The sequence below is a fragment of the Choloepus didactylus genome, chromosome 16 (assembly GCF_015220235.1).
Source record: "Choloepus didactylus isolate mChoDid1 chromosome 16, mChoDid1.pri, whole genome shotgun sequence".
In the NCBI taxonomy this organism is placed as follows: domain Eukaryota; kingdom Metazoa; phylum Chordata; class Mammalia; order Pilosa; family Megalonychidae; genus Choloepus; species Choloepus didactylus.
Genome location: NC_051322.1, coordinates 528,000 through 544,679, shown reverse-complemented (window position 1 = coordinate 544,679; position 16,680 = coordinate 528,000). Strand labels below are relative to the sequence as shown.

At 48.0% G+C, this 16,680-nt stretch overlaps 1 protein-coding gene across 5 annotated transcripts in view; it reads right to left on the bottom strand.

Moving 5' to 3' along the window:
• Positions 1-16,680, bottom strand: part of SLC66A2 (solute carrier family 66 member 2) — a 121,444-nt gene that overhangs the window by 53,674 nt on the left and 51,090 nt on the right. For 3 of the 5 annotated variants that reach the window (XM_037805688.1, XM_037805685.1, XM_037805687.1), the window contains one exon: positions 3,178-3,394. In XM_037805688.1, coding sequence (XP_037661616.1) covers positions 3,178-3,394 — 217 coding nt within the window. Of the gene's footprint in view, positions 1-888; positions 1,528-3,177; positions 3,395-16,680 lie in introns of those variants that run through there. The other 2 variants (XM_037805684.1, XM_037805686.1) reach the window with 1 other exon arrangement.

Sequence of the window (16,680 nt, the reverse complement as noted above, 5' to 3'; positions counted from 1 at the left end):
CAACTTGCCTCCACTGAAGAAGCTAACCCTCCGCAGCGTCGCCACCCTCGTCCATCCCGCAAGCAGCGAGGCCCCTCTCGAGCGCCTGGGCGCCACACCAACGTCAAGCTCCAGCCTCTCTGAGCGGCCGTCAATCCTTTTCCCCTCCCCGGCCTCCCCCTTCCCTCATCCCTTAGCGGACCTCTCCGGTAAGCTTCTTCCTTTAATTAGAAAAGAAGGGGGAAATGCGGGACACTGATTACATGCTTCAACTTGGCGGGCCTGGGCTGGGGGACCTGATCAGACCCTGGGGAGGGTGGTGGGCACGGGCGACAGCGCTCTCCACAGCCCCCCAGGCCTGGGAAAGTGAGGCCGGAGGCAGGCCCCATTTCCTCACCCAAAATACCACCGTTAGGGGAGGCTTGCCGGAGGGAACCGCCTTTTCCCCACCCCCTTATCTTGCCCGGACACTCCCCGTTGCCAGAGCAACTCCCGCCACCACCAGTGCGCATACATTGTTGCCAGACACCGTTGCCAGAGCAACTCCCGCCCCTTTTCAAACTACCTCCGCACCCTCTCAGAACCAATCCTAGCCTTTATCCCCTCAGCATTGGCTTGTAACAACCCCTACCCTCTATGCCAGCCTATATAACCTGTGCTCACCCCTGAATAAAGTTCCTTTCCCCCTTTTGTTCTACCCCTACTGGAGGAAGAGTGTCTTGTCTTTCCCTTCTCGCCGCCCTCCACACCTTGCACGCCACCGCCGGGGACCTGGCCAAGTCCCCCGCCTCGCCCTCGCCTCCGGGAAAGAGCCCCCGCCGCCGGTACCCTCAGAGCAACGCCGAGAGCCGAGGGTTCAGCAACCGGCCGCCCCCCCCCCCCGAAGCAGGAAACACGACCGCACTGCAAGTGCCCAGAAAAGCATTTAATCCTTCCTGCGGTGTGAACAGACTGCGAGTAGGACCTTTTGATGAGGTCACTTCAGGTAGGGCCCAGCCCAGCCAGGACGGTCTCAGCCCTCCTACCAGAGTCCACTATAAACAGGATGAACCCAGAGAGAAAGAAAAAGCCGTGGAAGCAAGAAGCTGAACGCAACGAAACCTGAAGAGAAGCGAGAGGCCCGCAGACGCCGCCGGGTGCCTGGCCGTGCGGCAGAGGGGCCGAGGCTCGCTGGCAGCCGGGCTTCAGGAGGAAAGCGTCGCCGTCATGCTGCTCGACTTGGACATTTTCTCAGCCTCAAGTTGTGGGTAAATAAATTCCCATTGTTCAAGTCAAACCGTTCCGTGGTGTCTGCTTTCAGCAGCCCAGGAAACGAAAATGCTGAACGTCTATGATTTGCAGACACGACACAGGCGCTGGGGAGCAGATGAACCGCAGACGAGACACAAGGATGACAGCCGTGGGTCAGAGACCGGGGTCCGATCACAGGTGTGGGCACGGGGCGCGGGGCCCGCACGCCTCGAGTGGTGCTGACGGGGACTCTGACGAGCAGGAGGACGGGGCTGCTGGGTGCAGGCATGTGCCCCACGGCATCGGGAAAGGATTTCGCTGAGAAAAGGGCCGAGGAGGGAAAGCCAGCCCTGAACGCGGAAGCTGGAGCAGGCAGCTCGCCCCGACCCTGCGTCGTGCCCGGCTCGAGGCCCGATCACCGAGTGTGCCGGGTGGGGCCGGGCCTGTACCTGCCGGGCGGGCAGCCGTGCGGCCAGACTCGGTGGGAGCCCCAGGGAGATGCTGCAGCAGGGTGTGAGGACCCGGAGCCCCCCCTTGGCCGGAGCACCCCCTCTGCAGAGCTCCAGGGACAGGAGGTGCCATCCCACCCTAAGGGGCTCGCCCTGTGTGCCCCTCGCCTCACTCCCACCTGAGGGAGTGCTGGGCTTCCTGGGGCTGCTGTAGCCACAAACCTGTTCCTCCCCACAGTCTGGCGGTGAGAACCTGAAATCGAGGTGAGCAGGGCCCACGACCCCCTGAGGCCCCCGGGGCTCCTTCCTGCCTCTTCTGGGTTTGGGAGGCCAGGTGGGCTCGGCTTGCAGCCGCCTCCCCAGTCTCTGCGTCCGTCTGCGTCCATCTGTGTGTGTCCGAGTCCTGACGCCTTACAAGGACACCAGGCACCCTGCAGCAGGCCCACCCAAACCCACCTGACTGCACCTGAACTGGATCTCACCTGCAAAGCCTCCTTCCCAGTAAGGCCACCTCAAAAGCACCGGGGCTGAGCCATGGACGTGTCCACGTGTCCCGCAATTCAGACGGGACCTGCCGCTCCCCTGCCCGTGTCCCTCAACCAGCAACTCGCCACCACCCTCCGGGAGCCGCAGACACCATGCTGGTGGGCGGGTGGCACCGGGATCCCAGACTCCAGTGGGTATAAAAATGAAGGGCTACAAAAATATTTTTGGTGAAACCTCAAAGGTGTGATTTGTGTGCAAAAGCCTCTAGCTGCTGTGCACAAACGGAAGGGGTACTGGGGGCCCGGGACACGTTTTGTCTTTAAGGATTCATGGGGCAGCAGGGAGTTTGGGGGTGCAAATGGCGTGCCAAGGAGGACATTCTGAACCTGTGTGCTAACCAAGGAAGCAAACTGGAAAAAAGAGGGAAAACAACTGAACTTCTAAAATATAGACCCCAGCATAGCTTGAACCACCGCTTGGGAGGATGGCACAGAGGCCAGCATGTGGGGGCGGTGGAGAAGGGCGGGGTGGGTTGATGATGCAAAGTCCACTATCTCCGGTAAGCTGACATCGCCGGCGTGGGCACCACCTCGCCCCCAGTCCAGAGAGAGACCAGAGTTCCCGGGAGACTGGCCGGTTCCGTGTTTGGAGCCAAAGGGGAAACCCAGTGCATCTGCACGTTACCACGGTCAGAGAATAAAGGCACTTCCAGGGCACAGAAAGCTCATGGCTTAAAAAATGGGGGGGTGGAATGGGGTTGAAAAGTCTGCCTGAGAGACCCCCATAGCCATGAAGACAAAGGATCCAAAAAAACCACAAGCGGGGTGTGTGGTTAAAACTCCATGGGACGGACGGCCGCGTCCGGGAGGACAGAGCGGACTCCCCTCCCCCTCTCCCTGCAGAGCCCAGCCTTGGGGAGGGGGCGCCGATCCCACCAACCCCACTCCCTGGGCGCGGGACCACCCGAGGCCCTCAAGTCGCCGCACAGCCCCCGAGGGCCATCTGAGAGGCTCCCCCGGGCGCTCGGCCCTACCTCATTCCCTCGGTGGAGCGGTGCCGGTAGTTGCGGTAGAGCTGGGGCACCCCCAGCAGGGCCTCCGTGAACACGGCCAGGAAGCCCAGCGTCTCCACGAACAGGGCCGAGTCGATGGACAGGTACGTGACGTAGCCCGCCACGCCCGTGAAGGCCAGGACACACTGCACGTAGTCCCCAAAGCCGCTCCAGTGCCAGAAGTGGTGCGGGTCAAAATCTAGGGGAGAGGAGAGCGAGTGAGTGGAGGGGGTGGGGGGAGGGGAGGGAAGGGGGAGGGGAGGGGAGGGGAGAGAACTGCCTTGCTCCAGTAACTCTGACTGAACCTCAGCATAGATGTTCACTCAACTGGACAGATACCAAAGTCCATAAAGTTCCCCCCTGGTGGTTTGGAGCAGCTGTGAACCCCAGTAAAGGCCGTGTTGTTCTGATCCTCTCCTGTGGGTGGGGACTCTGGGTTAAGTTGTTTCAATTGAGGTGTGACCTGCCCACTTCAAGGTCAGTCTTGGTCCTTTAGTGGAGCCCTTTGTGAGATGACAAATGACAGCGACATTTGGAGAGAGCTCAGAGAAAGAAACACCCAGAGAAGCCAGAAGGACCCGCGGAGCGGAGAGAGCCACTGAACCGGGGCCCGGGAGACGAGGCCCAGCCAACTGGCCACGGGCCTTCCCAGCTGACGGAGGAGCCCGGGCAGCAGCCCCTCCCCAGAGGAGGTGTCCTCTTGCTGATGGCTTATTTCAGACATTTTTGTGGCCTTAGAATTGTAACTTAAATCCCCATTGTTGAAAGCCAACCCATTTCCCGGTATATTGTATCTCAGCAGCCTTAGCAAACGGAAACACCCGCTACAGCAATTCCAGGCAGGATGGGGGTCGTCACCCCGCAGACCCTGGAGCTGCCCCCGGCTAAATCCCCTGAGCAGCCTCCAAGCGCAGCGTCCCGGGGTGAGGTTCTGTCCTGTGTCTCCGTCTGCCAAGAACAGAGCGAAAGGACAGTGCCTCCGCCCCGGGTTCTTTGTTTTTATTGATGAGCCAACCTGTCCGGGCTTATAAAACCCCAAGTGCCGGCATTTCTGTCCTTGCCTTCTCACCTGGCTGGTCCCGTACTGGGCACCTGTCGCAGGAGGGGCGGTGGCGCCTCGCTCACGGGGGCACAGCGTCACCAGGGACCGTCCAGGACGCGGGGAGGACAGCATCCTCTCCCTCAACAAGCCGTCCTCGATGGGCTTGGCCCTGGGCTCTCATGGAAGCTCAGTTCTGACGTGAAAAGCCCCTCGTGCAGCTGAAGACACACCAGAGGAAGGTGACAGGCAGGTCAGGGAGAACCAAGCCCGTCCAAGTGTGGACAGACAGGCTGGGGAGCGTGGGCACCGACCTGTCAGCGTGGGCACAGCCGGAAGCAGTCCCTCACCCACAAGACGGGAGGAGCACCAGTGCCCGGCGAGGGGGGCAGGCTGACAGCTGTGAGGCCAGGTGAGAGATCGTGCCGCCAGGAGGGGCCAACTCGGTGCCCACCTCGGCCCCCGCACCTCTCAGCAGGGCACATCCGACGTGGCCAGCCATTGGATGCAGACACCACAGCAGACTCGAGGGCAGCGCAGCCTCGCCCGAGGCGTCTCCTCTGACAACCGCTTCCTCACCCAAAAGTGCCCGAAGTGAGGGGCTGGGCTGCACGCACGACACCCATTTGGGTGTGGCATTTGGTTCCACCCACCAGCTCCCGGGAGCCCCCAGGAGGTGTTTACATCTCAGCAGAGCCTGTCAGGGCCGAGGCCAGCAGGACACAGAGCTGCGGGAGAAGGGGGGCTGGGACCCCACCATGCACAGCTAAAGGCCAGGCTCCTCCCTGGGCCATGGACCCCACAGCGTCCCAGGGTGCGGGCACCGACCTCCCACCAGGAGATGACCGAGGCTCCATGAGGCCCCATGCCACCCTCACAAAGGATGGGAGCCCGACCCGGACTCGCTGCCCCCACTCTCCAGGCCCCCACGCCTCCCACCCAGCCGAGGCTCAGCGAGCACCTGGCAGAGGGTCTGCACATAATCTTAATAACAGCAGTTCACTTTATTGAGCTCCAACCCAATAAAATATTCTAATTTTATATTCTAATTTTCAAAAGTAAAAACTCACCTCACCACCACCCCCCCAAATCCAATGGCACAGGTCCACTATTATTTCCATACTAGATAGGGAAACTTAGAAACAAAAAATTACATCACAGGAAAATATGGGACCAAACAACTATGTTTCAAATTAAGAAATAAATCAATTAAGGTTGTTTTCTCCAAAGGTCCCAATGATACTTTCACCAAAAAAATGTGTGTGTGTGTGTGTGTGTGTGTGTAAAGGCACTAGAAAATTCTAGTATAAGGAATTCAGCATTAATTTGGCCAACACTACTATGTGTAAAAGCACATCAGGAACAACAAGGACTACCAACATCTTACGTAGAGGGAAATAATGAACCCTCGATGAAGCATGGCTCTGGTCCCACCTACACATCTTTAAAGCAAAATTTGAAAGGATTAAACTGCTTCCAGGTAACCGAACCTCATGCAGGACAAAGGCCAAGAAGATTAATGGGAAGATAAAAATATCCAACACTCATAAAGGCAAAATTCACAATGTCTCACATCCAATCAAAAATGACTAAGCATGTGAAGAAACAGAAGAATAAGACCAACAATGAGCACACCAACAAGTCAAAAGAAAATGACCAAGAATTGCAGATGTTGGAATCAGTGGACAAGGACATCAAAACAGTTCTTATGGCCGTGCTCCATATGTTCAGGAAGTTAAGTAGAGACACAGCAAATATATTTTTAAACACCCAAATAAAACATCAAAAGATCAAAATTACAACATCTGAGATGAAAAATGCACTGGAAAGATTAACAGCAAATTAAACAACATAGAAGAAAAGATAACTGACCCTGACGACACGGCAATAGAAGATACCCAGAGGAAAACACAGAAATGAGGATTTCTTTAAAAGAACAGAGCATCAGAGTGCTGCGGGACAATTTCAAGAGGCTTAATACTGTGTGACTGGAGTCCCTGAAGGGAGAAGGGGGAAACAAAAAACAATTGAATAATGGTCAAAAATTTTCCAAATTTTATAATACCTATAAATAACTCTAAGAACACAAAGCACAAGAAACATGAAGAAAACCACACCAAGACATGTCAAAATCAAACTCCTCAAAAACAGTATTAAAGAGAAAATTGTAAAGGTGGCCAGAGAAAAAAGACCCATGACATGCAGAGAACAAAGATAAGGGTGACAGATTTCTCACTGGAAACAGGGCAAGAAGATAGAGGAGCAACATCTTAAAAGTACTGAAAGGAAACAACAGGTCAATCTAGAATTCTACAATAATGAAATATCTTTCAAAAATGAAGGCAGTTAAGACATTTTTGACATTCAAAAGCTAAAAGAATTCATCACCAGCAGACACACACTATAAGAAATATTAAAGGAATTCCTTTGGGCAGAAGGAAAATGGTAAGAGATGGAATGACAGATTGTTCTAGTTTGCTAATGCTGCAAAATGCAAAACACCAGAGATGGATAGACTTTTATAAAACAGGGGTTTATTTCACTACACAGTTACAGTCTTAAGGCCATAAAGCGTCCAAGGTAACACCTCAGCGGAGGATGGCCCACGGCATCCGGAAAGCCTCTGCTAGGAAGGCAGCTGGCATCTGCTCCAAAGCTCCGGCCTCAAAACGGCTTTCTCCCAGGACATTCCTCTCCAGCAAGCTTGCTCCTCTTCAAAACATCACTCACAGCTACACTCAGTTTCCTCTCTTTGAGTCAGCTCATTTATATAGCTCCACCGATCAAGGCCCACCCCGAATGGGCGGGGCCACACCTCCATGGGAACATCTCATCAAAATCATTACCCACAACTGGGTGGGGCACATTCCAAGCAAATCCAACCAGCATCAAAACTTCTGCCCCACAAAACTACAAAGATAATGGCATTTGGGGGACACAATACATTCAAACCGGCACACAGATGTACACAAAAGAATGAAGAACACTGGAAATGGTAACTAAATGGGTAAATCTATAAGTTTTTTTCTTTTGATTTAAATCTCTTTAACAGGTAACTGACTAAACAAAAATAAGAACAACATAGTATAGAGTTTTCACATATGTAAAGTTAGCATAAGACAACAATTGCACAAAGGTGAGCAGGGGAGAAAAGGAAATATCCCAAGGTCCTTATATTATTATATTACACACAAAGTAGCATAATATCACTTGAATTTAGGCTGAAATAAGTTAAAGATGGATACTAAAAATCCCCAAAGCAACCACTAAAATAACAAACCAAAGACTCATGGCAACTAAACTGACAAAGGAGATGCAATGGAATCATTAAAAAATACTCAGTTCAAGGAAAGCTGGAGGTTAAAACATGGGAATGAATAACACAGTGAATCTTGTGGTGGACAATGTCTGTGATTAACTGTACAAATATTAAACAGTTTTTTCATGAATTAGAAAAATGTACAGCACTAGTACAAGGAGTTAATAGCAGAGTATAGGGAGGAAAATGTACTTATTGCAAACTATGGACTATAGTTAACAGCAATATTTTAATACTTTTTCATCAATAGTAACACCAATAATAATAGCAGGGGGATTAGGGGTATGGGAGGATTTGGGTTTCCTTTTTTATTTTTATTTCTTTTCTGGAGAAATGAAAATGTTCTAAAATTGATCATGGGGTTGTCTGCACAACTATGTGATGACACTGTGAGCCAGTGATTGTATACTTTGAATGGTATGTATGGTGTGTGAATATAACTCAATAAAACAGCATTACAAAAATACTCAGTTCATCAAAAAAGAAGTCAGCCAAAGAGGGAAAAGGGAACAAGGAACAGATGAAGAAAATAGATGACAGATTTAAACCTAACCTTGTCAATAATTACATTAAATGTACATGGCCTAAATAACCCAATTAAAAGGCAGACTGTCAGATAAGACTTAAAAAGCAAGTACTTGAACTATTAATGACTATAAAAGTAAAAAGATATGCCATGTTAGCAGCAATCAAAAGAAAGCTGCAGTGTCTATAGTTATATCAAACAAAGTATATTTCATAACAGTGAATACTACCAGGGGTAAAGAAGGTAACTTAATAATGATAAAGGAGACAATTACTCAAAAAGGCATAACAATTCCAAGCATTTATGTATCTAATAATAGCTTTGAAACATATGAGGCAAAAACCAATAGAACTGCAAGAAGAAATAGACAAATCCACACAACTAGTATCAGAGATTTCAATACCCCCTCTCTCAATAACTGATCATAGACACCAGACAGAAAATCAGTAAGAATAGAGAATATTTGAACATTATCAATAAACTGACCTAATAAACATTTATAGAGCATTCTACCCAAAAGCAGCAGAATACACATTCCTTTCAACTACAGACAGCATTTATATATAGACCCTATCACAGGCCATAAAACCAATCTCAGTCAATATACAAAAATTCCAGTCATACAAATAAATAACAAATTAAATAACACACTACTAATAATTCACGGGTCAAGGAAGAAATTAAGAGGGAAATCAGAAAGTATTTTGATCTGAAGGAAAATGAAAACACAACATGTAACAATTTATGGGATGCTGCTAAAGAAGTACTTAGGGCAAAATGTCTAGCGCTAAATGACTATATAAGAAAACAAGAAAAGTCTCAAATCATTGACCTCAGCTTCTACCTTAAGAAACACAGAGAAAAAAGAGTAAAATAAACTGAAGGTAAGTGGTAAAAAGGAAATAATAAATATCAGAGTGGAAATCAATGAAATAAGAAAAAAATAGAGAATATCAATAAAACCAAAACCTGGTTCTCTGAAGAGATAAATAAAAAAGACTTGTAACCGGACTGACTGGGAACAAAAAGAGAAGATGCAAATTAGCAATATCAGCAATGAGAGAGGTGACATCACTACTGGCTCTACAGAGAGTAAGTGAATAATGAGGGAATACTACCAACAGCTTTATAGTAATAAATTCAACAATTTAGATAAGATACACAAATTCCTTGAATGACAGACCAAAGTTCACACAAGAAGAAATAGGTAACGTGAATAATCTTGTATCTTTTCAAGAAATTTACTTTGTGGTTAAAAACCTTCCCACAAAGAAATTTCCAAGCCCAGATGACTTCAGTGTGAACTCGACCAAATATGTGAGGAAGAAATAATGCCAGTTCATCACAATCTCTCCCAGAAAAGCAAAGAGGACGGAATGATTCCCAAGTCATTCAGTGAAGCCAGCAGGGCTCGGAGACCACAACCAGACAGGCATTACAAGAAAACTACAGACCAAGAACCCTCGTGGGCATAAATGCAAATATTCTAAACAAAATGTTAGCAAATCAAATCCGATAATATATAAAAAGTTTAACACATGATCACCAAGCAGGAGTTATCCCAGGAATGCAAGATTGTTTTAATACTTATAAATAAATCAATGTAATTCGCTATATTAAACTAAAAGAGACAAATACATGATCACATCAATAGATGTAGAAAAAGTATTTGACAAAGTTCAACATCCATTTCCAATTAAAAAAAAAATTGAGGAATAAAAAGGAACTTCCTCAACCTGATTAAAAAAACATACAGAGAACTTACAGCCAACATCATAGTTAATGACGAAACACTGAAAGCTTTTCCCTAAGATCCGGAACCAGGCAAAGATGCTCACTCTTGTCGGTTCCATTCAACACTGTGCTGGAGATTCAGTAAAGCAAGAGGAAGAAACCAAAGGCACCAGCATGGAAAGGAATGTCTCAAATAACATGACTTTCCATGCAGAAAATCTGATACATTCTACAAAAAAGCTGTAAGAACCAATAAGTGGATATAAAAATCAATACAGAAAAATAAATTTCATTTCTATACATTAGCAATGAATAATCAGAAATTGAAATGTAAAAAACAATACCATAGAGCACCAAAATTATTAAATACTTGGGAGTAAATCTGATAATGTGCAAGATCTGTATACTGAAAAGTCCAGAACACTGCTGGGAGAAACTCAAGAAATAACTGGATGTGTCTGTGTGTCAGAGGCCCCGATGATGTGCTAGGAGCACGTAGCCATGCTCACGGCTACGATCATTACAGCAGAGGATACAAAACCCAGCAACGTGAAGAGGCACCTGGGGCGACATCCAGAGGACACCCGTTGTCCTCCCCTGTGGAGTCACCCGGGACGCCCCAAGTCCCCAGCCTCGCATGGGGCCTATAGCTGCGAGACCCCCGAGCCTCGGGCCCCGGTTTCTAGTGGGGGTGGCCACGCTAGCCTCTGCCTGGAGGGTCCCAAAGTGCCAGACTCCCGGAAGGAACGTGGGTGTTCAGCATAAACCACACTGTCTGCACGGTCTGGGCCCGGGGAGCCCCTTATCAGGTAGGCAGGCGGGGACCTCCCGGAGTCACAGTCCCCCCCAGCGGCCAGCTGAGGGCCACCGCGCTGTGTGACCTCCACACAATCGCCAAGACGTCCCCAAATTGATCTATAGATTCCAGACAATGTCAGTGAAAATCCCAGCAGGCTTTCCCTTTTAGAAAATGACAGACTGTTTCCAAAATTCATATAGAAATGCGAAGGATCTTGAAGAACCAAAGCAAGTTTCAAAAGGAAGAACAAAGTTGGAGAACCAACACTACCGGATTTCAAGACTTATAAAGCTACAGTAGTCAAGACAGTGTGTATGGCATAAAGAGATTAATAAACACAGCAGAATTCCGAGCCCAGAATCACGGACAACTGATTTTCAATGAAGATGCACAAGCAATCAGGGGGAAGGGCAGGTTTTCAACAGAGAGGATGTCATGTACAAAAAAGCAAGGCGCTTAGACCCACACGTCACACCAGAAACAAAACAATGCAAAACAGATCACAGAGCGAAACGTAAAACCCAAAGCTATAAAACCACTTGAAGAAAGCAGGAGTGACCTTGGGTTGGGCAAAGATTTCTTAGCTAGCACACCAAACGCATGGTACCTAACAGGAAAAATTGATAAACTGTATTTCATCAAAATCTAAAACTTGTGCTTTTCAAAAGGTACCTCGAAGGGAAAAAGACAAACCACAGACCTGGAGAAAATACTGCTAGTTGCACATGGACAAAGGACTCTCAAAACTCAGTAAGAAAACAAGCAACCCAATTAAGAATATGGCAAAAGATTTGAACAGACACTTCACCAAAGAAAATGACAAGTATCTACTGACACGACAGAGCTGCGACTTTCTGCTCATGGTGCAGCTGACAAAGAACAAGTCATCTGTGTAGTGGCCACTTTGAGAAACCTTTGAAGTGAACAAAATTGTGCACTTGAGAAACTGTATGCCCAGTTTTGCATACAATAAAATAAGATGTAAGTTTTTCTTTTCCCTTGTGATCAATTAAGCAGCAGAAGAATATTGTCTGGGGAAAAAAAAAAAAGGTTCACTAGAAAAAGAAAAGGTCGAAAACAGGACAAACCAACCCCACAGCCCCCCACCCCCCGCCTTCCTGCCCGCAGCCCTTCCCCACAGCTGCCCTAACAGGTTCCGCCTGACCCCGGGGGATCACGATCCAGCCCAGGTCCCTTTACAGGGGAAGGTTTCCGTGGAACCTGCCCGCTACTGAGAAGCTTAAAACTTGGCCTCGAACCGAGTTAACAGCTATAATTAAAGATTTCCCCAAACAAGACCAGCGAATATCCGGAGAAGAATTTAGAATTCTTTGGGTGCACGTGATCTGGGGCTCCCTGACCTGTACCGGCTTGTGCACGTCGGTCCTAAATCCTGGGGGCAAACGCTGGGGGTGGGGGGGACCCACAGGAAACGGACCCACGGGACCCCTCTTTCCACAGTAAATCCGAGAGTTAAGGAGGCCTGAGGACGGGGCAAAGTTCCCATGAGATTACGCGTCAGGGCAAGAAAATCTTAAAAATCTCCTCTGCAAATTACAGTTTAACCATCACCTTAAATAAAGAGCCTCAACTTCTTCCGTCTGCCAAGAACAAAAATCCCAATAAAAATACGAGTGGACCAGGAGGGAAAGCCAGCTCTTCCATGTAGACCAGTGAGCTCTGATTTCCATGTTTCTGTGTTTTTGACTCAGGGCTGAAAACATTTACATTGAAGCTATAAGCTCTCTATTTGTGTCTGTCAGTGTGTTTGTGTATATTTTCATGCCTCCAAATGGTGATACCAAATTAACATATAAAACTTAGAAGAGCGCTATTCAAATTGGCTTAACAATAAATAAGCATTTATACATTGATGAAATACTCCTAAAAATCCCCAAAATCAAGGAAATCGAATTTCACAGAACTAAACCCAAATGTTTTAAAAATTCAAGTGTACGTCATATAGGAAAACCTTTGGCCAACAGGACCAATACAATATTATTAGCTAAATAAAAACAGCTATGTCTTCTGAGTCATCAATGTTAAGTATGATACAAGCATACAATCATATTCCACTTGGTATGTTCTTCCTAAATTTATACAGATTTACTGATCAAATAAACTAGCATTATATCCACTAGATGTTTAAACTGATGAAAATGTAAACTTGTGTTTAACCAAATTGAGTCATTACTTCAAGAGTTATTGTGTCTGTAGGATGTCAGCTTGAAAACAATGTCCATGGTCTTTTTTGGGAACTTAAATACGTAAGGCATGCAGGATGGGTTTCTCTTAAGGAGTAAGAGAGTAATTTAGTGCAAAAGTAAATTGATTGCTGTAGAATGAGAAGGAGGAAGGAGGAAGACAAAACCTGAAAGATATAGAGTCTTATAAAAAGAGAGGGGCTAAAGAAAGAAAAAAAAGAGAGAGGTGCTAGAAATAGTGAAGTTTATTTGATAAGTTATAAACCGCATGGGAAATGTTGTCAGATTAAAGGGGATTTTCTAACCTTCTGCTGGTTGAATGTGTATGGGTAAGATATTATAAATATTTCAGAAATTATATAGAATTCCAAGAGATTTGTCAATATCTTCAGTGTCCATGTGTCCTGACGTGGATCTGCCTGACATTAGACAACAGTATAGGATTATTGGTCATAATTCTGGTTATTGTTAAAAAACGTTACATGCTACAAAAACAACAAAGTTCCCTGTCAGTTACGTGTTTTACTCCTTAGCTTCCCTGGGAGGGCCTACAATCAGCTACAGGCCAGAGCCTCAAAAAGGGACGTGAACGGAGAGGGAAGGCGAGTATATGAATCACCGTCTACCTGTCAATTAACATAAGCTGGCAACACCTGTGAAGGTGGGACAAGGTAAAACACCTCGACCCACAGGCCCTCCAAACGTCACCAGGTGGACTTGACACAGTCCCCTCCTAGGGGACAGGGATACGTCCTGTTTTCCAGATCGATAGAGGCTTTTCCTTGTCACAAGGCTACTGCCCTCACAGCAGCTAAAAAAACAACTGGACTTCCTCCCCCCCCACCCCCCGGAGAATTCCTGCTGTTCTCTCAAGCATTAGATGCACCCACGTTACTGGATGATGATCCAGGAACTTTGCATGGTCTTACCCGTCAACCCAAAACTTAGCTCTCCCTACCTTCTGCAATCGGCGGGAAAGGTGGAAAGAAAAAATGGTTTTGTAAAACGGAGTTAGCTGAGTAGCCGAATCCCTCTCTGGCTGTACCTTGGCCCGGGTTCCTTCCCTTGACCTCGAGGGCCATACGACCTCGTCCCTCAGGAGGACACGAGCTGCTCCCCTTTGAAGTTCTAAAGGCTCGTTATTCCTCCACAACCTGAAATCGCTGATTGCCGTAAGGGACTAATTGCAGAGCCCATTCCACTGCTCCCAGAGCCAGGCTGCCTTCCCTGCGATGCCCATGGTGGATGCCACAGGGCCTTCCTCCCGGACAGTGGACACACCAGAGGAGGCGTCAAGGGGACACTCCGGGACCTAGATGGGAAGGACCCACCAAGTCCTACTGATCACCACCACGGCAGAAACACGACAGGGCACGGCCCGTGGGTCCACCTGTCACAGCTAAAACCGCTCCAAGCCCTTGGGAGGTTACTCCCGATTTGGATCTCAAGCTAAAAGTGACACGAGGGTTGCACAGGCAGACGGTGTCTGGCACAGAGAGCTTCTGCTCAAGACATCAGAACGACTAGAAGATGCCCAAGATCACGGATCAAGATCCACCTGGATTTCCTTATCTTATCCCACTCTTCCTTTTTACTATGTGCCTACACATTCTGTTATTCATCTCACACCCATTACAATGCCCAATCTCCATCCCCAATAATGCCCTACCTTCACCATGAGTTTTTATTATCCCCTCTTTACCCTAGTTCTGCCCGGTGCACTCCTACTTTGAACACAATTTGTTTGTGCTTCTAGCACACCTTACAGCAAATGGAACCATTCGGAGCCTCTGCTGGGGCTGTGCCCAGGCCCCTCTTAGTCCCCAAGCAGGGTTCCTCTAATAACACATTTAGACTTGGCCCTGGCAGGAAACACCAGGTATACCCAATCAGGTGGCACACCTTTGGGGAACCTGGGCTGCACCTTAGGAGTCCCCAAGGCTGGGTTAATGACATGGTTCTTTAAACCCAGAAATGTGGTGCTTTACCATAAACCAGATGGGTAACAGGGCCATAGTAAAGGTTGTTTCTACCCGGCAAAACCCTTTGACTTCCATGAGACAGGAGCACACTAGGCACCAGACCCCCTTTAGAGATGTCCTTCCTCTCCAAACACCCCAAGGCTTTAATAACATAAGAAATTACTCCACTTGAGGCGCAAATTTCTGGTGGGCTGAAGGGTCAGGCAAAGGAAACTATTGGTTAAATGGGACCACGATATCAGAAAACAAGGAAGATGGCGCTGGTTATGATTCTCCCTTTGGAGTTTATTCCCCATTAGCTCTAAACACCAATATCCCATTCCTGAAAGGCAGCGGACACCCTCTGTAAGCTCTCCAAGGACGTCGTCTTGTATGTGGACACAGGCATACGAAGCACCACTGTAAATCAGGTTGTCTCCTGTAATACAGCTTACACTGTTCCCCAAATGGCTCTTTATGATAAGCTTCCCAAAGGGAAAGTTGGAAACACGAGGGCTCTCAGACCTCTTCCCATAGCACAGAAACTTGTGAAGGGACTATTCCAGAAAATAGGCAGTTCTAAGCTGGAGAAACCCCTCGCCCAGGCTAAACACAGGGGGTGTCCTGTTCTAGGCACTGCTCCCCAGGTCAGTGGGGCAGCCACTGCCACTACAGGATCACAGACAGTGTTCAAAAAGGCAGCGTTGGCGTTCGAGGAATCTATCACCCGCCTAGGGCAGGCCATCAGCTCAGCAGCGGATGACGTGTTGGAACATCACAAAACAACTCTACAAAATAGATTAGTGTTAGACCAGATTCCGGCTTCCCAAAGAGGTGTGTGTGCACTGGTGGGGCCCCAGTGCTGTGTGTTTATAAATGACAGTCAAGAGGCTGTTTATAAGAGGTGGTGGCAGCAGAAGCCCATGCTAGAGAAGCTGACAAATGGGCTTTCAGGCCTCCCGAATCTGATTGATCTGAGCCTCTTTTTGGTTGGCTTCTAAGGCCTTGGAGACCTTGGCTCAGAGATGCCCTATAGGGGTGCTTGTCGTCCTTAATCATAATATTCATAATATTCCTCAGTTGGTACCTGATTTCTTGATTCTTAAATGCTACTTCATGGCCTCTAACTCGACAAATGATATAACTGAGGATATAAAACCAGTGTGAATTGGACAACCAAAATCTCAAACCTCAGGGAACCTATGAAATCAGCAATGCAGCACAAGAGAATCTGCATGGTGAATGAAAGACTAACATCCCTGGTCAAGCCCTTGGAATGTAACCAAGGGGGTGATCACAAGAGGGGGTAGCAGTAAGATTATAGAGAGTGAGCCCCAGGACCCCTCAGAGCCCAGAAAAACCTGTGTCTTACTTCCTCTTTGAACTCCCTCTTAAATTTTCTCTTGATTTCTTTTGAAACTGAAGTTTCTTTGTAACCAAATTCAGTGAGGTTCTGCTGAGCTATATAAGGCACTCCTCTTCCTCTTGTTGCAGAGATCAACTGGCCGCCATTGGGAAGAATCATCCTGTAAGTCAGTCCCTATTAAAATTCATGGGGAACTTTCTGCCTGGCCTGTTCTTTGGTCTTGGGATTGAGTCAGGCTGGAGCATTTGGCGAGCCAGCCAGGAGGCCAGAGAACCACTGGCCGCAGAAAGCATCAATACTGGGAAGAGAGGATTTCCCAAGAAGATCCCGAGATGGCCTCCAGCATCCATGTGGGGAGGGGGGCTACCCTCCTGGATGAATGGGGACTACCAAGGGAGTATGGAGATGCTCATAACTTCCCAGCTGGACTAATGGCCCTCCTGCAACAGGCCACAGGACAGTTAGGATGTCATAAGAAAAAGGGAAGCCGCCTGGACATCACAGCTGAGCCTGGCCACTTTTGGAGGCCCTGTGATC